Source organism: Quercus suber, unplaced genomic scaffold, assembly GCF_002906115.3.
Source record: "Quercus suber isolate HL8 unplaced genomic scaffold, Cork oak 2.0 scaffold_135, whole genome shotgun sequence".
Lineage (NCBI taxonomy): Eukaryota > Viridiplantae > Streptophyta > Magnoliopsida > Fagales > Fagaceae > Quercus > Quercus suber.
In genome coordinates, this window is record NW_027069597.1 from 890,758 (window position 1) to 915,184 (window position 24,427).

Consider the following 24,427-nt stretch of genomic DNA (forward strand, 5'->3'; position numbering starts at 1 on the left):
GACCAAGGTACTCCTCACACTACCCCATTTCAAGCCATTGATTCCTCACCCCCCACCCCCAACACCTTGTGTACCTATCCTCACATTCTCAAATCATGGTTTTTGGTCTTGTTTTTCTCACGTCAAAAAAGACTTCCTCATTGCTTTTCCTACTCGCTAGAGAGTAGAGACTCTTCTTCCTTAAATCAATATAGTTGCGCATTCTCTATGTTAGTAATCATTTCCTTCCATAGATCTTTTTTTTTTCCCCGCTAAAATATCCATCTGAGCAGATCATAACTATTTTTTAGTCTGTCTAGTATGCAGGAAATTTATTATCACCTTGTCAAAATATCACTCCTAAAAATTGAATGCAATTCAATATTTTATTTTTTTTTTTAGAAGAAAATGCAATTCAATATAATCTTCCATTAAACATGCAATGTGTTAGGTTCTAAGGAATTAGAAACTAATGTATTAAAACTTCAATTTGTAATGTTGGTAAATTATGATCAAAACGTTTTTAGCCTTATTTAGACTTGCTCAAAGTATAAGTTTCTACGTAAAGTTGGAATCGAGTTACTACAGGATTTATTATGTAAATTTGCTTAGCTCAATTGATCAAAAATAAGCTCGATTGATCGAAAGTCATGCAAATTATTTTTCTGTAGAATTTTCCAACTTAACCCAAGCCCGTTTGACGTGTAGGGTTTTATGTTTTGTCTTAAGTATAAAAGGGAAAATCCTAACCATATTTTGAAGATGCTGTTTATGCTGTATGTGTGAATCTTTTATGAGATCTAGAAGTATTTGTCTTTACACATACTTAGGGTTATCAAGAATCAAGACTATGTCAAGAACTTGGTGATTATTCAGTTGCAAATTCAAGAGCTTAAAGATATACAAGCAGAAGTGCTTGTACTTGCTGAGAATTCAAGAAAGAAGTAGTCTGTAGACTCGAAGCTGTTACGTGGTCGTAGTAGTAAGTTTCCTACTCGAGATAGTAATAGTATGTTAGTGGTTTAAGTCGCTATTATATAAACTTCAATTCTTTCATAGTGAATTCAGTTTACCTTGAGGATAGTTAGGTTAAATCCTCCCCAGGTTTTTTACCGATTTGGTTGTCCTAGGTCATTATATCTTTGTGTTCTTTATTTTCTACACTTCACATTGATATGATATATTTGTGTTAACCTAGATCTGATAATTTGACTAAGTAATCACATGGCTAATTAACTAAGTTAATTTGGTTGTGTTTTAAGGGGTCTAAAAACGTACATAATGTATTCAATTGAAGATATTCAATTAACCATTATACAATACAAGATGGCCTATTCTAAAAAAGAATATTCTAAAAGTCTGTTTGAATACCGCTTATTTTGCTGAAAATTGAAAACATTGTAACAAAATAATTTTTAAATGTGTAAATAATGTCGTGTGATCCATTTTGAATGAAAAAATTGCTGAAAAAAAAGGTTTGCAGGTTCCATAAACAGTGCATGGGACCCACTGGTATGCCACATTTCAGTGCAAAATTTGGACGTTCAAAGAGGTAGTGGGTCCCGTGCACAGTGCACAGGACCCACTGGCAAGTCTGTGTCCCACGTTCACGTGCTTCTCAATAAATAAATAAATAAAAAAGAAGGAAAACGCAAATGCAATGCACAGAAAACGCAATCCAAACGCTACCTAAATGTTTTTTTTATATGCAAATTTATTTAATGATTTTTCTTTCAATTGTTCCTATGAATAGAAGCAGTTCCATATTTAATGAAATTAAAGCAAAAAAAAAAGGCTGCATTACTCCAATAAGAATATGCAGAGTTTTATTTATACAAATCACTTAACATGGCTCAGAAATCCAATGACTGCTAGTGCAGTCTCAGCATTTGCTTATTCAAGCCAGGAGAGCATAGAGTTGGTAATTCCAAATTATTTCTGAACTTCAATTATAACTTTTCCAAAATTAGAACTTGTGAAGAGGGAGCCTAAGCTCTCCAAGTAGCTCTCAATTCCATGGTAGATTTTGAGCTTGGAACTAATCTTGCCTTCTTTTATGTAGCTCTCTATTTCCTTTGCAAAATCCCCAAAACGATTCAAATGTGAACTCATCAAAAACCCTTCCATCCTTACCTCCTTACCTACCATATTAAGCAGATTTCTTACCCCTTGTCTCTCTGTCCAGATCTTTATCAAACAAACAAGTTGGAAACTTTAATATATTTTGGTTACTTGTTATGTAGCTGTGTGTGTGTGTTTGCTGAAATGAAAATGTAAAGGAATATGATGACAGAAATGGTGTAGTCATATGAGTCACCTTCTTATATTGAGATATCATGCCACAAACTGGGATTCTTGCATGCCTGTTAACATGGTTGTGGACAGCCTCAAGCATCTCACCACCAACATTGTCAAAATAAATATCAATGCCATTAGGGAAGTACCTATAACATTCAAGATCAAATAAGTATGCCTTCTCCACTAGATTATATGCTTGTGATAATCATAACATATAATAAGATATCCAAATGCAAGTTAAACTTCATAAAGAGATATTTCAACTTATAAACAAATTATCAATTACATAAAGATGAAACCTTAAATACTAATTACTTGCTTAATGCAGCATCTAAGTCTGTTTCTGTTTTGTAGTTGAATGCATCATCATATCCAAATTCCTCCTTTATGAGCTTTACCTAAGAATCGCAAATAACATAAAATCAGAATGAGAAATTGGCGAGACTGTCTGATACAAAAAAGTAAAAATATGATATACGCATCATGCTTTATCCCTTGATCTCTAATATCCCCAACTTTCAACAATCTGGTATCTAAACATGCCACCAATCCAACCTCTAAAACCACACGCCAGTCAATCATTGTTAGATTCCAAATTTTATATCACTTTTAATCCCCAGTCTTCCACCGCCTTTTTTTTTTATTATTGGTAGCTCTTCCTTAGTAACAATGCACATAAACATAATGGTATTGTTAAATTTAGCATGCATAACAAAATTGATGTATATGCTGGAAGGTGATGCATAATGCATCAATTCTTCATAATGTAGGCTGAAAATATAAAATACTGAACATCAGGAACATTTGCAAATACACTAAACATAATAGTTCCAATAGAGAACTCAAACATAAGTACTTTTCGAAATTAAAAACAATAAAAATGATTGTAGTTTGTCGCGCATAAAAAGTACTTTAAAAACATTAAAAATGATTGAACTTTGTCACATTGTTAACAAATTTGTTGTTGTTCTGATAATTTGTTGTGTTTGACACTATTATTGGATTACGCTAGCAGATTTATTAGATTTCCTTACCTTGTTGAGATCGTTTAATCCAAACTTCAATTATTTTTTTCTTCCTAAAGTTCGGCGATCTATACTTATGTTTTTTACTATATCTTTCTCCATAAGAATCAAGAATATGGGAAACATCCTCAAATGCTGGTAGAAACACCTTTCTATTCTTTGATTTTAATAACCTTTGTTTTCACACACACACTGAAAGCAATGTATCTAAACTCCAATCCACATTTGCTACTTGGATACAGAACCTAGTTTCACCAATATAAACTACTAAACTACTTGAAAAACAGTTAATTCAAACTGCCAAATATAAGAGTCCCTCTTGTTTCCTAATTTGGTTACAGTAGTCAAAAGTATCTAACAATAATAAAATTGACATTGACAGCACTTCACTTTATATAAATCATATGCAGACTAGAATAAGTTCTCTGTGATATAATAATTGTACTTACTTGTGGGTTCCAGTTAGCTCAACTGGTAAAGTCTCTGATAGTTGTATAAGAGATCTGAGGTTCAATCCCCCGCATACACCAAAAAACTGATTGGTGTCTTAGTCTAATCATATGCAGACTAGAATAAGTTCTCTATGATATAATAATTGTACTTACTTGTGGGTTCCAGTTAACTCAACTGGTAAAGTCTCTGATAGTTGTATAAGAGATCTGGGGTTCTATCCCCCACCTACACCAAAAAACTGATTGATGTCTTGGTCTAATCATATGCAGACTAGAATAAGTTCTCTGTGATATAATAATTGTACTTACTTGTGGGTTCCAGTTAGCTCAACTGGTAAAGTCTCTGATAGTTGTATAAGAGATCTAAGGTTCAATCCCCCGCATACACCAAAAAACTAATTGGTATCTTAGTCTAATCATATGCAGACTAGAATAAGTTCTCTATCATACAATAAGCGGACCTACATGGGTTGAAATTCTTTAAAAAAAAAGTGTTGCTATGAGTGGTACTAATCCACCATGTTATTTATGGCCTCTATCCTTTATATTAGACCCACTTTTTTTTTTTTTTTGAGGAAATTATATTAGAATAACTTAAAATCAAATTAACTAGCTGAACTGCAGCAATTTCCTTTAAAACAAGAACGAAAGCTATATGCAGATGCATTTGAGAAGAAGCTTTACCTTCAAAGCCAAAAAAAGAATAATAATAAAAGACAGGGGATGGGTTCCCTTTTCTGGCCCATAGACCAAAACCAAAAAAGGCTGTATAAGTGACCACGCTCAAGGCTTGGGCTAGAGATCGTATTAATCTATTATATATAAACCAACACAGGGGAGATGGATTCATAGGCCAACATAGTGGAAATTCCCAGGGAGTTTTTGTAGTCAATACTTTTCGAAAGGCTCATCATGAGGTCCACTAATTAAAACTACCAAATGAATTTTGCATAATGGGTCCCAAAAGACCCACCCACCATCTCTATAATTGACAAAGTGGTACACCAAATAATATGGGGTTTATAATGGGTCCCAAAAGTTCCCACCCACCATCCCCATAATTGGCACAGTGGTACACCAAATAATATGGGGTTTATAATGTTGTTACCAGCAGACCCCACCCATGGCAATAAAATTGATTTTTAAGGTTCTGACTGACATGCAAAGGCGTATACGCAACATCATTTTTTTTTTTTTTTAATTTTTTGGAGAGATGCATAATCCAACAAAGTTACATGGCTGCTATTATTATATCACGTTATCCATATTAAAATTCAATAGACAAGAGACATATGTGCAAAAGTAACTACCCACTAACAAGCCTTTCATTTGCTGGTAAAGTAGTTATTTTTTGCGGACATGTTTTACACTTATTAGATTTTGATACTGCTGACATGTATCATTTGATACCAAATACCTTCTCTTTGGTCACAAAAGAAAAAGAGAGTTATAAAAATATCTTTTTGTTTTTGTTAGGTAATCAAATTCATTTAAAATACATGTAAGACCGTTCGAAAATAGCAAGCCTTTCTACATTGGCCTTATGTAAGTTGGCCTATCGAAAAAGCACTAATACTTCATTTCTGTGCAAACCGATAATATCCATCGTTATCCAATCCCCCCAAGAGTGAGAGATAGCCTAAAATTGTGAGGATTTTTATTTATACTTTTTATATATTTGTTTAAATGTTGAATACTAATCTAGTTATCTTTAATTTACTCTTTTAGTGCTTAGTTTATATATTAATTATCATTTAATTACCATGAATTCACTTTATTAGAGCATTCACATCAGTAGTACTAAAACATTTTGTTTTTTTAGTAATACTACAGTCACAAACTATTTTACAACATTTTTACAAACTATTGATGTGGCAAATTCTGATTAGTTCTAATATGGGTCCACCACTAAAATCACATTTATGTTTATCAATGATTATTTGAAAATTACTAAAACCACATTAACAGTTTGTAAAAATGTTGTAAAATAGTTTGTATTTATAGCATTTCTCTTTGTTTTTAGCACCTCAAAAAACTATTTTCTTTATTTATTTTACCACCTCACTTTTTAATATACCCTACATCTCATCTCTTATTTTAGCATAAAACCCAATAAAATAATATAAACAATTTATACCCATTAAATAAATAAAATAAAAAAATCACAAAAAAACTAGAAACACCCACAAACACCATTTTTCACAACCATAGATCACCAACATACCCAAGGCCAAACACCCAAACCCACAACCACAGAACACCCATAAAGAGCCATACCCACAGCCAAACACCCATTTCACAACAAACCACCAACCATTCCACAGCCACACCACCACTTTCACAACCACCAACCATATCACAACCACACTATCACCAACCACATCACAACCTAGAGACCCAAACCAGCCAAAAACCGCCCCACAAACCACAACTCCACAGAAACCCAACCACACCAAAACCCGATTAGTGACCCCCCACGGCGTGACCTACCAACCGAACCACCACAACCCAATCAACAATCCATAACAACCCACAGCGTGACCCACCAACCCGCCACTACAACCCAATCAATGACCCACCACTACCGCAACAACCCACAGCCCAATCGAAACCCTAACCCAACTGCCATAAGCCAATCAAAGTGGAGAGAGAGAGAGAGAGAGAGAGAGAGGGATTGAATGAGTGAGAAGTGGAATAAAATATATATATATATATATATAAACAAGTAGCAACTTGCTACAGTGAACTGGTACTAGTACCAATTCGCAAGTTGTCAATTTTTTTTAGATATGGTACCACCAATGTAGCATGTATTTTGTTGTTTGTGATGCTAAAATAGCTTTTTTAGCAATTTTAACACCACCAATGTGAATGTTCTATCCATTATTGCTCTTAAATTGACATATGAAAATATAAATATATATATTTAATAGTTAATTAATAAAAAATAATAATTTTCAAAATAATTTTGCATTTAAAATTATCTTTGCCCTTTCCCTCTTTGGATTAAAATTACCGCTTCCTCATAAGTGACCCTTCCCCCCAAATCTGCGGCCTTTAAGCCTAGAATACACCCTTGACCAAAATTTGATCACTCAACCAAAAAATGGGCTGCGTAACGTGCGTTTAGCAGCTTTAGCTTCAACCAACAGCTTAATTAGTAATAGGTGAAAAAGTTCTAGCCAAAAAATAATTGATTGAGTTACAGGTTAACACTAAAATAAATTCAACACATGAAAAACACCTTTCTTTTTTCTTTTCTATTTTTAAACTTAAAAAGATAATTAGTAGCAAACTGGAATCACATTTCAATCGCAACAAAGCAAAGAAAGTATTATGAGGACATCCAACCTGAAATTTAGATGGAAGAACTTATATCAATTCGACAAACTATACATGCTGACTTTTTTTGTTAAATACTTGCCCACCTAATTTTATTTTAATTTAATATATCATAACTTCATTTTAGCAAAAAACAATATTATCATTACTTCCAAACCACCTCATCCACCAATAGTATATTTTATCCTAAATTTTCATGATTTCATTTCCCCTTTTTTTATATAAAAAAGTAATTACTTGAGAATAATTGGAATCACATTCCAACTAGGCAACTACACATTAAAGGGAAGAACAAAGAAAGTATTACGAGAACAGCCCACCTAAACTTTAGATGGAATACCTTCTCTCAATTCAACAAACTAATAAAAATTCTACATGACTGACTATTAGTGGTGAAAAAAAAATTGACGAATTCATGTGAAAGTGACAGTAATCAATCACAATCTAGCATATAAGATAATTGTGCAAATAAGTTTAAAATATTAAACCTTCCTAGCTATCGAGTTATTAATATTATTAATTAGTTTATTTAATATTAGCAATGCTCTAAACCACCTTTATCATATATTTTTATGGTTGCAATACATACCTTCTCATCTGATCCAGTGCTGCCAATAACCCTGCAACCTTTGAGTTTAGCCAATTGCCCTGCAAACATTCCAACACCTCCAGCCGCAGCCGAAACAAACACATTTGACCCTGGCTTTGGGTCTCCTAGTACCTCTATTCCCACCCATGCTGCAAACCCTGGTAGCCCTGCAATACATTTATATGTCATCTAATCTTTCATTTTTTTTTTTTTGAAAATATAAATATATATATTTAATAGTTAATTAATAAAAAATAATAATTTTCAAAATAATTTTGCATTTAAAATTATCTTTGCCCTTTCCCTCTTTGGATTAAAATTACCGCTTCCTCATAAGTGACCCTTCCCCCCAAATCTGCGGCCTTTAAGCCTAGAATACACCCTTGACCAAAATTTGATCACTCAACCAAAAAATGGGCTGCGTAACGTGCGTTTAGCAGCTTTAGCTTCAACCAACAGCTTAATTAGTAATAGGTGAAAAAGTTCTAGCCAAAAAATAATTGATTGAGTTACAGGTTAACACTAAAATAAATTCAACACATGAAAAACACCTTTCTTTTTTCTTTTCTATTTTTAAACTTAAAAAGATAATTAGTAGCAAACTGGAATCACATTTCAATCGCAACAAAGCAAAGAAAGTATTATGAGGACATCCAACCTGAAATTTAGATGGAAGAACTTATATCAATTCGACAAACTATACATGCTGACTTTTTTTGTTAAATACTTGCCCACCTAATTTTATTTTAATTTAATATATCATAACTTCATTTTAGCAAAAAACAATATTATCATTACTTCCAAACCACCTCATCCACCAATAGTATATTTTATCCTAAATTTTCATGATTTCATTTCCCCTTTTTTTATATAAAAAAGTAATTACTTGAGAATAATTGGAATCACATTCCAACTAGGCAACTACACATTAAAGGGAAGAACAAAGAAAGTATTACGAGAACAGCCCACCTAAACTTTAGATGGAATACCTTCTCTCAATTCAACAAACTAATAAAAATTCTACATGACTGACTATTAGTGGTGAAAAAAAAATTGACGAATTCATGTGAAAGTGACAGTAATCAATCACAATCTAGCATATAAGATAATTGTGCAAATAAGTTTAAAATATTAAACCTTCCTAGCTATCGAGTTATTAATATTATTAATTAGTTTATTTAATATTAGCAATGCTCTAAACCACCTTTATCATATATTTTTATGGTTGCAATACATACCTTCTCATCTGATCCAGTGCTGCCAATAACCCTGCAACCTTTGAGTTTAGCCAATTGCCCTGCAAACATTCCAACACCTCCAGCCGCAGCCGAAACAAACACATTTGACCCTGGCTTTGGGTCTCCTAGTACCTCTATTCCCACCCATGCTGCAAACCCTGGTAGCCCTGCAATACATTTATATGTCATCTAATCTTTCATTTTTTTTTTTTAAATATACTATATTTAAAGGATAAAATCTATAAAAAAAAATAAAAAATAAAAAAATAATGTATAAAAAGAAGAAACTCCAGGAGAAGAGAAAAGAAAAAGGTCTCAAGAATATGGATTCAATTAGTTCAATGGTAAATTTTTATCATCAAATGGGGTTTGAACCCCGTTTACACCAAAACCAAATTGGTGTTTTAGCTTAATGATAAATGACAGTTATTTTGAAATGATCTTTATATATTTTGAAATTCTATTGTACTTATCCAAGAAAAAGAAAAAAAAAGTTCCATGAACAAGAAGTAGTACCAAGAGAACTGAGATACTCTTGCAATGGAAGCTCAGATGCTAGGTCAACCTTCCTTAAATGCAACGCGGATGGTATAACACAATATTCGGCAATAGGACCAGAAGAAGGATTGAGGATAAAATCACCTTCCCTGTAACTACTGTCCTTTGACCGAATCACCCTTGCAATTGTAGGTGCGCTTACCACCTACGTTACCATTTAGCATTTGAATTATCTATTCTAAAAATTAAAAATAAATAAATAAATAAATAAAAAAGTACATACACCTATGACAGGAGCGAAGTCAAATTTTTTTTATTTTTTTTTAAGAAAAAGATATATCAATTAAAAAATTCATGTTTTATGAGAAATAGTAGACTAATACCATTCCAAAATTATTCATGTAATTTCTCTTTTGAACTTTTATCATTATGAGTTTTAATTAGACATCATCTTTGCATATATAATTGTATTAATCTCAATGAAAAATCATGCAATATTGAGAAATTTTTTAAAGACTTAACTTTCTAAAATAATTATTACTTTATTCTCATTTAAAAAATAATTTTTACTTTCTTAAATGTTCAAAAACTGAAAAACCTGTTAATATTTGAATTTGAAAAAAAATATAACTCCCATTCTTTTGAGCATGGTTTTGAAACCCGGACCGGACCGTACGGTCCGACCGGAAAAACCGTGAACCTCTCACAATTACGGTTCTTTTAGGCATAAGAACCGGCCTATGCCAAAAAAGCAGGAAACCGTTCAAACCGCGGTTGAACCGCACGGTTCTGAGAACCGGATTCAGACCGCTTTTCACGGTTCCCTTTGAATCTGAACCTTGAAAAAAAAAAAAAAAAAAAAAAAAAAAAAAAAAAAAAAAAAAAAAAAAATATTTTCCCTCACCTTTATGTATGTGTATTTGTTTCTCAAAAAATAATAATAATAATAAAATAAAAAGTTTATTCTTTAAAGGGCCAAAGGGGATTTGGAATATAAGAACAATCAATGACAATTACTGGAATTATTTAATCACGTGCAAAAAGACTACTTTGCTATGCTAATTAAAGCCATAAATGTAACAACATTTAGATTAAAAATTTGATAACAAATTCATAACTTATATAAATAATCCGATGGCAATTAGACAACTTTATTGAAATATAAATAACATTCGAGGATTACATTGGGTCGTACCCGTACCTCAATTATGCCCTTAGAAACAAAAGCTTTATTTTACACCTATAAAGTAAAAATCAACCTTGACGCACACATTTTCAATTGCATTCAGGTCCAAGCTTGGCTTTATTTTCATTTTCCCATCAATTCTTCTTCCATGAACGAATCAGCACAGAGACATGCAGCGCAGATCGTATTGCAGATAAAGATAGTGCGCAAATAACAGAAAACAGAATCATAAGGATTAAAGCATAGGTATGTGTAAAATGAGACGGGAATATGACTGCCATCGAAGCAATATAGCAGAGAGAGAGGGAGCCAAGGGCTGCGCAGAGTATAATATACCCGGATGGAATGACGAGAAGAACTACTGTGTATTAGAGCATAAACGTCAAAGTATTTGTTATCAGGAATACATAAAAAAATAAACATCTACCGCCAATGACTGTCCCTGCAATGTTTTGAAGATAATCAGTTTCATTGATACGTCTGTAATCTGGTTTTGTAGCATTGGGCAGATCGCTTCCTGGATTGTAGTCATCTTGCCAAAGTCCCCCTGGAGGGCTCAGTAGTCCTTGATAAGTCACTGTCATAAGCAACGTAGCAACCACCAAAAGCACATTGCGCCTGTCGTCCGATATTTTCGCCCATCTATCAACCTGGAGTAATCGTCTCTCCTCGAGAGATAACACTATGGATCGTAGGTAACGTGCACATTTAGTAACTTCAGCACGCTGTAACATTTCACTGATCTCCATGCTGCTTCTGCTGTACTCTACTCCTTGTCGTTTTACCAAGATGTCCCCTGCCGTGTCACCCATTAAATTCTTGGCATTTATATCAACACCAGAATCTAGTAACAGCCTCACAGCCTGCATAATGTAGTCTGATACACCGTCACTAATTTCATCAATGTGAATTATTCAAGTCTTGATATATAGTTGATACCATCCCTTTTTTTTTTTTTTTTTTTTTTGATACCATCCCTTTTGTTACTCCAAATGCATAAACTTTTTTATCATTAGTCTATGCTCTGTAGCAGTAGATTATAAATAATAATAAAAGGTCTGTAGGCAGTACACTATAAACAGAGCAAGAGTGAGAGATAGCGAGAGAGGGAGAGAGGGAGAGTGCAAGAGATATGTACCGCCGTACTGGCGATGGTGGCCGCCGGCTTGCACTGGAGCCGGAGCCCAGAAGAACAAAGACTCACGGATTCACGGTTATTTGATTGGCGACGGAAAGGAGCAGGTCCACTACAAACACAGTAACTAGACAGATTTGTTTTGGGTTTTTTTTTTTTTTTCCTCTGGTGATTTGGAATATATTAAAGGAGTAATTTAGGTTTTGTTACTTGTTAGTGTTTTAGACAGAGAGAGGCCCAGGGTGAATGGGCCATTATATGGATAGTACTTATTTGCACTAATTTTATTTTATTTTTTTGGTACCAACTTAGTTCTTTGGGTTTTCTGGACTGATTAAAAATTTCAAGAGCTAAAGTAATCTTATGATTTTTTTTTTTTTTTTAGAAGACAATTAATCTCTTGATCTAAATTTTACCTTCTGAGAGGCAAAATTCGAAAATTTCAAGGGGGGCAGTATGCAAATTTTCTTCTAAAGCTACAAGTGTTTTTACCTACTCTAAGGAAAATTTTAAAAAGCTAGGGGGCCATGGCTCCCCCTGGCTCCGCCAGTAGAAGAAGAGATATTTTTAAATTAAAAAAAAAAAAAATTTATCTTGTAGTATTTTAAGGATTAACTATATTATCTTATATTTTCCTATTCTTGTATAATATGTTTGAAATTATTTAAATTTTAAAATTATTTTAAAGAAGGTTACTGAAATTTCCTAATTATACAAAATGAACTTTTATTTTCCTTTTAGCTTTAAAGTCCAAAGTCAGCTACTCGTACCAAAAATGCAACAAAGGATAAATTATTTGTTAAGACATAGAGTGACATGGTCAGATTATTTTCTTTTGGGCAAATTACAGATTACTTTTTTTTTTTTTTTAGAATACTAAATATTTTTAACATACACACGAGGAGAGGGGAGAAGGTATTTTAAAGAAACTTACAGTGGTATATATCTAATAGGCCTAACTCATATGTGGTTTGACATGAATTTAAATTGTCTATCTGTGGTTTAAAAATTGTCACATTTGCCCCACCTTATTACTTTTTCCATTCAAACACATGATTTTGAAACCCGGACCGGACCGTACGGTCCGACCGGAAAAACCGTGAACCTCTCACAATTACGATTCTTTTAGGCATAAGAACCGGCCTATGCCAAAAAAGCAGGAAACCGTTCAAACCGCGGTTGAACCGCACGGTTCTGAGAACCGGATTCAGCCCGCTTTTCACGGTTCCCTTTGAATCTGAACCTTAAAAAAAAAAAAAAAAAAACAGAAAAGCAAAAGAAAAAGAAAACGTCTGATCTGACCCAGAAAACGTCTCATCTTTGATTCAATCTCTTTGCTTCACTTTCAAAAAATTGTCTCACATAATCCAAACACAAAAAAAATCCAATTCTTACAATAAAGTTGAATCAGAACAAGCAAATATGAAAAAAAAAAAAAAAGGAAGAACAATCCGATCTGACCCAATCTGGTGGTGGGGAGGAGGACGAACGGCGGTGGGGCGGCGGACGAGGCCTTCGATCTCCACGATCTCCACCAGCGCCGCTTCAGATTCTTCTCTCTCTCTCTCTTTCTTCTCTTTTCTCTGATGTGAATATGTTCTTTTTTTTTTTTTTGAGAAAGCCTGATGTGAATATGTGAGAAGGATAAGTGATAACTGTGAAGTAAACTCTTGGGTGAAGCAAGTTTTAAATTTTGGCTTTGTTCTCCGCTGGTAATGTGTGTGTGACCAGGTGAGAGCACGAGAGAAAGAGAATGAGAAAGACAAAGCTGAAAGAAAAATAAAAACAGAGATTAGAAAAAGCAAGACACGCTCTCTGGACTCTGGAGGAAGACTCTAGAAAAATAAAACCGAGATTAGACTAGTGGGATGGGGATATGTGTGTGGAGGAGAAAAAAGCAAGAAAAAAGAAAAAGAAAATAAAAGGATAAGAAACGTATGGATGCAAGCAACGGAAGGAAAAAGAATAAAAAGAATAGAGTCACAATTAAATGTTACTACAATATTTTTACAATATTTTACAATAAGTTTTAAGTAATAAATTGTTATTAGTTAATATTAGTGAGTAAAAAAATTAATTTTAATAGTGGGTTCAAATTAAAATTAGTAACAATTTTTCACATAAATTTTGTTGTGAAAGTATTGCTAAAAATATTATAGACTTCTTCACTGCTTTCAGAGACTTCTTTGTTGCTGCGTGCTTTAATGTCATTGTCAACTACTAAGTGCTTGCTTGCTGTCAAGCACTTCCTTCTTGGGTTTTGATTTTTTTTTTTTTTTTTTAATAAATTCATAATAAATGGTGAACAATGACTATTCAAATAGACTTAGGAAAAAAAATGATGGGCAATCAAATGGGCTTGGCCATGTGCAAATAAACTCATTTGTCTCTTAACTATTTTATTGGGTTGCATAAAAAATAAAAATTATTGTGTACTAAACTATGCTTTATCATGACTTAAAAATAATTTAGAAACTCAATAGCTATTGCTTTTTAGAATTTTATAATTTTTATTTGTATTATGAAAGTTATGTTATAAAAAATACTATCTATATTTGTTTTGGATTATTTTAGTTAATTTTTCTATTTTTTTATTAATTTAATGTTTTTATATATATTTAAAATAATTATTAAAGTAATTATGACGTCATCACGGTTCGACCCCGGTTCGACCTCGGTTCGACCTTAAAAACCTTGAACCTCTCTCTTTTACGGTTCAATGAACGGTCCGGATCTGAAAACCATGCTTTTGAGAGGGGATCTCATATTTTTTTTAGAATCAAACTCAAAGCTCAAAAAATTAAAATTTTAATGAGTATGTAAGAGGCCATGGCCGCACCAACCACGGCTGATAGCTCCACCATTATATGAGGTTTTGGATTGCACATTGTCTTTTGCCAAAAATTACATAGAGATATAAGAAACATATTTTAATCTACGAAGAACCGAAGAACTAAAACATATACATATGTTGATATCAATGTATAGGCTAGAATAGTTGTAAAAATGGAATGGGGTGGTGTTTATTTAAACTTTTTGAAGTACCTCGTTAAGTTTGATCTGAGGAAAGTAAAGGCCATCTTCAAGGCCAGACATCAGGGTACGTTGATATGGATCGACGGAGATGAAGATGTTCTGAACAATGAGATGGTGGTCCGGAATTGAATCAACATCGAGAGATAAAGTGACTGTACGGAGTTTGAGATGATCAGACGTTGGAACACCTTCGGGTGCATATGCAGCCAAGTGCCATTCTCTGCTCTCAACCACCCCTGCCATTGTTTTGTCTCTAGCTTTTATGTATGAAAATGTCCGTGTGCTGTGTGAAGGAGAGTTAATAAACCCCCTGATTGACTACTTTTAGGTGGAGATTTGATTGACTCTTGAGCTTTGGAATCGGTCTGACTCCAAATCTTCTTATCAATTTTGCTGTTGCATTCTATATTTCACTAATAAATATTTATTAAATAATTATTTAATTAATTAAATATTATTATTATTAATTTATTAATATTATAATTATTAATTAATAATAATATTTAATTAATTAACTAAACACAGGATAAATATTTATTGATAAAATATAGAGTAGAAAAAAAAAAATGAGACAAAAAATTTAGACTCTTGTACAATAGTGACCAGTAATACTGTAAAAAAGGTTGTATTGGCGCAGGGTGGCCCATAGAGTCATTAAGATATGAAAATAATTGTTTTTTATTTTATGGCTAAATTTTCTTGAGCATACGCAACTTTTTCCTAAATATATATGTTGTCAAACAAACTTATTGGATGATAAAAGAGATTTGAGTTGGTAGAGAATAAAATATGGGTTATTTTTAACTGTATCTATAATTAACTTTAACAATTGTGGAATTTATTAGTATTATTAGTGAATTGTCAATTAGCACGGCTCCTTTTTCAATTCTTCATAAATAGTCCCAACTGCTAAAGACCAAAATTTTCAACATTCTTGATCTTCTCTCTTGTAAGTTTATCCAGTTTGCGTCAAAGAGGTTCTTACTTCCTATACTACTTTTTAGGTGGAGATTGGACCTGATTGACTCTTAAGATGCGGTCTTGTACAGTAGTGATCGATAGTACTGTGGAAAAAGTCGTATTGATGCAGGGTGGTCCAGAGTCATTAAGATATGAAAATAATTGTTCTTATTTTATGGCTAAATTTTCTTGAGCATGCACAACTTTTTCCTAAATATATAGGTTGTCAAACAAACTTATTGGATGATAAAAGAGATTTGAGTTGGTAGAGAAAAAAATATGGGTTATTTTTAACTGCATCTATAATTAACTTTAACAATTGTAGAATTTATTAGTATTATTAGTAAATTGTCAATTTGCACGGCTCCCTTTTCTTTTTTTTTCTTTTTTTTTTGATGTGAAACTGTCAAGTTTTATTCAAATAGCAGAAACAGATACAAAATCTTGGTTGAGGGCTTGTTGAATACAACAAGGAGTCTCCACAATCCATACAACAGAATCATTTATGCTAAGAGCATATTTAGCTAAAACATGGGCAGGTTTGTTCCCCTGCCTCTTAACATGAGAGACATAAACAGTGCAAAAATCTGAACAAAGGAGTTGCATCCCTACAATCATTGAATCAATTGTAGAGGGAGAAGAGGAAATACCACATAATGCATGAACAATGATCAGTGAGTCACCTTCCAGAATAATATTTTGATAACCCATGTCCTTAGCCAACTGAAGACCAGCTTCAAAAGCTTTTGCCTCCACTTCTAACGGACCCAAGGGCGCTGGAATTTTTCGGCTCATAGCTGCTACCACACGACCCTGCTCATCTCTGACAACAGCCCCCACACCAACAAAATTCAGATTCTTTGTAGTGGCACCGTCCACGTTAACTTTTAATATGGAAGGTGGAGGAGGATTCCACGTGACACTCACTTCTTCCCTCACAGCTGGTACCGACTCTGTTGTCGCTGAATATTCCAACAAGTAACGATTAACCCATTGAACTATAGCTTCCGGACTCTTCTTTTCTGCCCCATGTCTGATTTCAGTTCGGTTGCACCAAAATGCCCAGGTAACAGTCACAACCAAAATAATCTTCTCTTCATCGAATGACTCAACCATCAACAGAAACCAAAGTAAATCAAAGAACGAGTGAAACTGACCTGATCTGAAGGAAGTTGGTAGCTTCGTGCATCCCCAAATCTTTTGAGCCCTTGGACAAGACCAAAACAAATGGCCTGAAGATTCGGAAGCTAAACCACACTCTTCACAAAGACTATCCAACAGTATATGGCGTTTACATAGGTTTTCTTTTGTAGGAAGAATATCACGGCATGCACGCCAAGCAAAATGGCGTACCTTATGTGGGACAGGTAAATGCCATAACTTCTTCCAAAAGGACCGTAGTTGGCTGTTTGAAGAAGCTGAAGCTACATTCTCGGCTTGGTATAGACCCATAGCAACTCTATAAGCACTACGAACAGAAAAACCTCCATTACTAGTCTCAGCCCAGATCACTCGATCCTTAGGGAATCTGGTACTTAAGGGAATACCCAAAATTACTTCCACATCCACAGGAAAGAAAATCTGTCGGATGATTTCCTCCTTCCAGCAACATCTCTCTTGGCAGATAAATTCGCTAACCTTAGTTTCCTGATGAAGAAAAAGCCGCGGAGAAATAACTTCGTAACTTGCAGCCCTTGGAAGCCATTTATCTCCCCAAACTTTAATGTTTGAACCATTCCCGACTCTCCACCGACAACCCTTTTCTACAATGGATTTTGCTGCCAAAATGCTACGCCATGTGTAGGATGGGTTATTTCCAGCAGTGGCATGAAGGAAATCACATGATGGAAAATATTTGGCTTTGAGAACACGATAAAGAAGGGAATTTTGACAAGTTTGAAGACGCCAACCTTGCTTAGCCAATAAAGCTAAATTAAATTGTTGGAGGCGTTTGAAACCCATCCCACCCCTCTTTGGCTCCACCAAAATTGTCGAATCATACTAGTGAGTTCCTCACATAAAGAATCAGGTATCTTGAAGCAGCTCATGGTATAGGTGGGTATTGCTTGCGCCACTGCTTTAATCAAGACCTCTTTACCCGCTTTAGAGAGTAGCTTTCCTTTCCAACCTGCCAACTTCTTGGATAGTTTATCTTTAATAGCACTGAAGCTAGCTCTTTTATTTCTACCCACAAGCGATGGCAAACCCAAATACTTTTCATGTTGTTTTATCACCTGAGCTCCAAACCTCTCCCGAATCTCCTCTTGAACCTCCCTGGATGTATTAGTGCTAAAAAACAAAGAGGTTTTAGCACGGTTTAATTGTTGTCCAGAAGCATTCTCATATACCTGAAAAATCCGTTGCAAAGTCTCACAATCAGCAATGGTAGCTTTGCAGAAAATGAGGCTATCGTCCGCAAAGAACAAATGAGATAGTTTAGGGCCACCACGACACACTGCTACCCCTTCTAAAGCACCTACTTCCACTGATTTTCTGATCAAGGAAGAGAGACCTTCTGCCACAATGAGAAAGAGGTACGGTGATAAAGGATCACCTTGTCGGATTCCCCTTGAAGGTTGAACAGACCCATAAACCTTCCCATTAATTCTGAAGGAGTAGGAAACCGTGGTCACGCATCTCATAATCAACCTCCTCCAACTCAGATTAAACCCAAGTTTCTCCATGATTTTTTCAAGACAAACCCACTCTACACGATCATACGCCTTGCTCATATCTAATTTCAGAGCCATTGTCCCCTTTCTACCTGCTTTCTTCTGACTTATATGGTGCATCGCCTCAAACGCCACTAGAATATTATCAGTGATCAACCTTCCATGCACGAATGCACTTTGGGTGTCACTAATAATGGAGGGCAGAATTTTCTTGAGCCTGTTAGCAATCACTTTAGAAGCAATTTTAAAAATCACATTACATAAACTAATAGGGCGATAATCAGAAATATTTTTGGGATCTTTATTTTTAGGAATCAAAACTACATGAGTATCATTGAACTTAGGAGGGGCAGAGCCAAAGTTTAGAAAGTCTAATACCGTTTTAGTCACAGTATTACCAATGGTGGGCCAGAAATGCTGAAAGAAGAGTGGTGGCATCCCATCCGGGCCCGGGGATTTCAGAGGATACATTTGTTTGAGGGCTGAGTAGACTTCCGAATCTTGAAATGGCATATCAAGCCTTCTGTTCATGTCATCCGAAACTTTTGGCTGCACTGCATTAAGAAGCTCAGAAAACTCCGTTGGCTGGTTTGAACAAAAGAGATCAGCATAATGGCTGACTACAATCTCCCCAATCACATGTTCTTCTTCACACCATACTCCTTGAGAATCCAACAAACCAGTTATAAAATTTTTCTTGAGACGGGAAGATGCTCTTGCATGGAAATACCTTGTATTCTGATCACCCGACTGAAACCAATTTAGTCGAGACCGTTGATACCACATAGTTGCTTCTCTGTCCAACCAACAATTCAGCTCTATTCTTGTATCCCGAGTTGCACTAATAATGGAAGGCGAAGCTGGTTGGTGTTCTAACCATTCCAGCTTACTTTGAAGTTCTGAAATTTTCCGTCCCACATGCCCAAAATCACTCTTATTCCAAGCTTCCAACCTGCTCCGACACAACTCCAAACACCGAGATATCGGAAAACCCCCACTAGCAATGCAACCATCCACCCAAGCCGAATTAACTACCTCTTCACACTTCGGATCCTTTAACCACATGGATTCAAATCTGAAAATTTTTTTACCTCTCTGTTTTCGCGGCTTCCTGAAAAAATGTAATGCCAGCGAAGAATGATCAGACGCCGAACAGGTAAGATGGTATAACTTTGCATCTTGAAATCTCCCCACCCAGTCTAACGAAGCCAAAGCACGGTCCAGTCGTTCTCTAATCTGGAATCCATCAGCTCTCTGGTACAGCCAAGTGAAATTCGGTCCAACATATCCCAAATCCCTCAAACCACACCAATTAATGGTATCAGAAAAATTCTTCATTTGACGCCTCATTCTAGAATTCCCGCCCTCCTTCTCAGACTCACAAACAATCTCATTGAAATCACCAATACACAACCACGGTAACTCCGACCTATCCCGGATCCTTTTTAACAAACCCCAGGACTCATCCCTTCTCGAAGTATCCGGTGAACCATAAAAACCAGTCAAATGCCACCAATCCGAAAAAACACCTCCCTTAACAACCGAATCAATGTGTGACTGGTCTGAATCAAGAATTTCCACTGAAAGATCCTCCTTCCAAAAAAGAGCTAAACCTCCACTTTTCCCCACACTAGGAACCACCCAACTACACCGAAAATTACACTGATCCCGTACCTTCTCTGTTTTCTCTTTATTCAGCTTAGTCTCCATAAGAAAGACTAATATGGGCTCTTCACGCTGGATAACCTTTTGCAAGGCTTTAACTGTCCGAGGGTTCCCAAGCCCTCGACAGTTCCAGCTGATTAGACTCATTGGACCCGGCGGGGCTGCTCAGCAGCCTCCGCCGATCCCATAGAAAAAGAAGTAGCAGACACCCCCTGCTCTCTCTTCACCCTTTTTTCCTTCTCCCCACATTCCATAATGACCACGTCCAGAACCTCTCCCTTACGTTTAGACCCATACTGCATGCAAAAATCCTGATCAAGCCCAACAGTGACAGGAAATAAACCAAGCCCACCACTCTTAGTTTTTTGCCCAATAGTGACAGGAAGTGAACCAGGCCCATCGCACTTGGTTTTTTCCTTCACATGAGTTTTTGGTGGGCCTCATTTCTTCCCTTGACTTTTACTGGCCCAGCCCATATCAAAACTCATCTCCCTCAATTCCAAAGAATTAAAGTCAGAAACCTTACCTTCCACAATCAATTCTCTATCAATTTCCGTGACATTAATGGCTTGCTCCGGAATTTCCGATGCTCGATCAATCTCCCTGATTTCTGTGACTGACTTAGCTGTGCCTTCAATACACATAATTTCAGAGGATTTTGAATTTGAAAATCTCTGAATTTCATCATCAATTTCCTGGAGAGTTGCCGCAAAATCCGCTGAAGATTTTGTGCCATCAATACTTTCCAGATTATTTGGGTTTTCCATACCCATCTTGTTGCCTCCCAACTTCGCCGTCCAGCTCTTCACCGGTGCTACCACTTCCAAATCGGACTTCTCTACTGCCTTTTCAAAACCCTTAACCTCCATGAACGATCGACGAGCCAGGTTGAATTGAGGGGCCCGAAGCCAAGCTCCGAACTGCTGATCCTCCATTGTCAAAGATCCTTTGCTTTGTAACCACAGAGAACACTCCTTATCTTCATGTGTAAACCTACCACACCAATAACAGATATTTGGTAGGCGTTCGTAAGAGAAAGAAGCCCACCCATCTGCATTCTGCCCAAGAGTAATGCGACGACCACGGCAGATCGGATCTAGGATATTCAATGACACCCTTACTCTCATGAACGTTCCTCCTCGCATTTCCGATGAGTCCCCAGTCCTTATGACAGTACCTAGTGTATCACCCAACTTGAAAGCCACCTCCTCAGTAAGCAAAGAGAAAGGAAGATGGTGAATCTGTACCCAGAATGTGACCCTATCAAAACTGAGTTCTTGAACCGAAGTTGCCCCATCATACTTGCAAAAAACCACCAGATGTCTATCAAAAGACCATGGTTCACCCATAAGCACTTTATCCACATCCTCTTCCAAATCGAAAGTAAACACCATGAAATTCTTCTTTGCATCACTTGCTTGAAAACTCCCCTTGGTGCGCCACAACGGCTTAAAAGTCCTAACCACCGCGTCAACATTCAGGGATCTCCGAGAAAAAAACTTTGCAGCGAGAGCAAAGCTATTCAGTCTTTTGTTCTCTGTGAGATCCACATTCACCCCTTCTTTGTTTGAAAGGGATAACTTCTGCCAGTTACGTGTTAAGTCCTCCATCCCTGCAACCAAAAACACAGTACAACAAACAAGACAAAATGATAGACTTACACACCCCTACTAGTAGATGCAGAACTAGAGGGGACAGCTCATCCTCACGGTAGAGGGAAACAATATACTACAATAGAGTGGGGAGAGAGCTCCCTTTTCAATTCTTCATAAATAGTCCCAACTGCTTAAGACCAAAATTTTCAACTTTCTTGATCTTCTCTCTTGTAAGTTTTTCCAGTTTTCGTCAATGAGGTTCTTACTTCCTATAGAAGCTTCCCTTGAAATGTAAATACAATAAATGAATCATTATTGTTTCCTTTTCCATTAAATTAGTAGATTAACTAGTTTTAACAACTCTTTTTCAATTGAATTCATTAAAAATACGTACAAAATAAGGAAAATAGATGAGAAAAGAAAATTATGTGATTAAGTATCCATTTGGATACATGTTTCTGCGTCCACGTTTGCGCATTTGCGTACTTTACTCTCTTTTTTTTTTTGCATGCGTTTCAAGAGCGAATAACACTGTTACGGCTACTGTTCATGAACAGTAACCGTAATATTTGACTTTTCAGCACATCAATGGGTCTCGTGCACTATTCACGAGACCCACAAATCTCACTTTTCAGCAACTTTTTCATTAAAAATGGGTCCCACGATACTATTCACACATTTAAAAATTATTTTGTTACAGTGTTTTCAGTTTCAACAAAATAAGTTCTATCCAAACAGACCCTAACTCTCTTTTTTTCATCCTTTCTTAAAAGTTATCATGTTTTTCAAGTGAAATTTGTAGTGTGTCTTTGTATTATAAGTTATAACTCATTCTCACTCCCTTATGTGTGTGTGTGTGTGTGTTTGTTTAAAATAAAAAATAAATAAATAAATAAATAAATAAAAAAGAAGCAGAAAGATGTTCAAATGTGTTTTATTGAAGCAACAATTATAATAAGTTAAGAGATGGGGGCAAAAATTAAAAAATGAAAACATTATGCATTGATTTTATTTTTAAAAAGCTCCATATAAGAATTAAAGGAGGGGAAGCAATAACATGATGTAGCCACCCTCTACCTTTAGGCCAGCCAAGCAACCCCCCTTACTCTTAGGATTAATAATTGATGACGCACGAAAATCATCAGTGAGCTGCTGGCTCCAAATCATGCTAATGGGCACCTACAGAACAAAAGCACAAGGACTAAACAGAAGGCACCGACGTAGTACCAGCCAAAGACCCTCCAAAAGTCAAGTTAATGAATGAGAAATCTCTAAGAACTCTATAATGAGATAGCTAGGGATTTTCTGCGTACCTGAGAAAAGAGAAGGTCTGGTGCTTATATAGTGGTGAGTAGTGAACCAAGATCCCTTGGAAGTTGGGATTTTTCCTTGTAGGGAAGATTTGGTATTAGGGTTTCCAAGATTTTAGGGTATCTTTCCATACGATGAAGATATGGGTGCGTAGTAGGGTCTTTGTGCGTGGTACGTAAGATGTTTACATATATGAGTATGCATAAGGATCAAGTAAGGCCACATAAGGTTCGTCGGTGTGCTTTTCGTCAGCTAATGGTCTTTTGTCAGTTTGTGGGGGTGACGTGCCCATCAGCTTCATTGCTTGTCTATCTTCAAGGTCGTCGGTTTTATAGGGAAACCGTCAGTTTTAGCAATGTTGACAATTCCACAGAACCCGTCAGCTTTTCCTGTTATGCCTTGATATTTTCACCCAAAAAAACCCCATCAGCTGCCCCTACTCTGTAGCCCCGTCGGCTATGTTGGACAGGTCTTGGAGTAATTAAGTGTTTTTTTTTAAAAAGCATTAAATGCCCCATTGAAGAGTGTGTCATTTATGGCATAGGTCACCTTGAGAATGAATGCTAGTTGATGCGTGGTACTCATTGGTTGGCCTCGTTTCTAATTAAAAGCTTCGCTTCGTATATCGCGCCCTTATGCTCTATAAATAATTCTTAGTTCCTCATATTTCATTTTCACTTTCTTAAGGAATCGTGATCCAAAGCCACCTTGCTGTTGTGTTATTCTGTCGGTTGTCACTCTTTATCAGCGATTAACCCGTCGGCTTAAGCAACCGTCGACTCTTTCCGTAAGTCTCTTCTCCCTTACTCCGTTTTATTGCTTTGCCAATTTGGTCGTCGTTCTTCTCTTTTTACTTTTTAGAGACCCGTCGAATAAGTTCTTAAAATGCCCCCGTTGCTCGTAGGTGAATATATGTCAGGTGGTAGAGAAGCGACGAGTGAACAGTTGTCGTCAGTTCGTGAGGGTGCGGGCTACGACGAAATCTATCTATCAGGGTGTGAGCCCTTGGTGGATTTAACTTGGTCCCCAGATAAGGAACCGTCCACTCACTCCTTTGCTGAGGAGGAAGAGGAAAAGGAAAAAGGGGATGGTGGTGAGGAAGGCCACGTGGAGGGCGACGGAGATGTAGCCCAGGCAAATGGTAATGGCCATAGAAAGTTTATCCTTCTGCTGATATGGACAGTGAACAATTTCTACCTTACCATGTCTCATAAGGTATTTGTACGGCACCCTGTACCCGAACCCATTTGGGCCTGGGACTCTAATATGAAGATACGGCCCATAAACCTGTTCTCTTTCTACCCAGAAGCCCATCCCGAACCCACACAAGCTGCGGGCCCAAGTTTTGCCACCTCATCCTTGCTTGGCAATACTTTCCTGAGCAGTGAAGAGAGAATGACATTCAAACACGCCGTCCCTTACATGCTCGACAGCGCCTTAGGGAAC

General features: G+C 36.1%; 2 protein-coding genes and 1 long non-coding RNA gene across 3 annotated transcripts; all 3 read right to left on the bottom strand.

The window, feature by feature from the left end:
• Nucleotides 1–1,755: 1,755 nt before the first annotated feature.
• Nucleotides 1,756–15,047, bottom strand: LOC111998973 (2-alkenal reductase (NADP(+)-dependent)). Its single transcript, XM_065776512.1, has 6 exons — nt 14,788–15,047; nt 9,440–9,626; nt 8,924–9,090; nt 2,593–2,675; nt 2,297–2,423; nt 1,756–2,166 (listed from the first exon to the last, which is right to left on the bottom strand). The coding sequence occupies exons 1-6, from the start codon at nt 15,019–15,021 to the stop codon at nt 1,912–1,914; spliced, it is 1,053 nt and encodes a 350-aa protein (XP_065632584.1). The 5' UTR covers nt 15,022–15,047; the 3' UTR covers nt 1,756–1,911.
• LOC136068802 (uncharacterized) lies at nt 10,507–13,965 on the bottom strand. The gene is made up of 2 exons (XR_010630131.1): nt 13,204–13,965; nt 10,507–11,470 (listed from the first exon to the last, which is right to left on the bottom strand). It is a non-coding gene; the product is annotated as an uncharacterized LOC136068802 (long non-coding RNA).
• A 5,468-nt stretch (nt 15,048–20,515) lies between the features above and the next one.
• On the bottom strand, nt 20,516–21,685 carry LOC112034850 (uncharacterized). Its single transcript, XM_024067663.1, has one exon. The coding sequence runs from the start codon at nt 21,683–21,685 to the stop codon at nt 20,516–20,518; it is 1,170 nt and encodes a 389-aa protein (XP_023923431.1).
• Nucleotides 21,686–24,427: the final 2,742 nt, after the last annotated feature.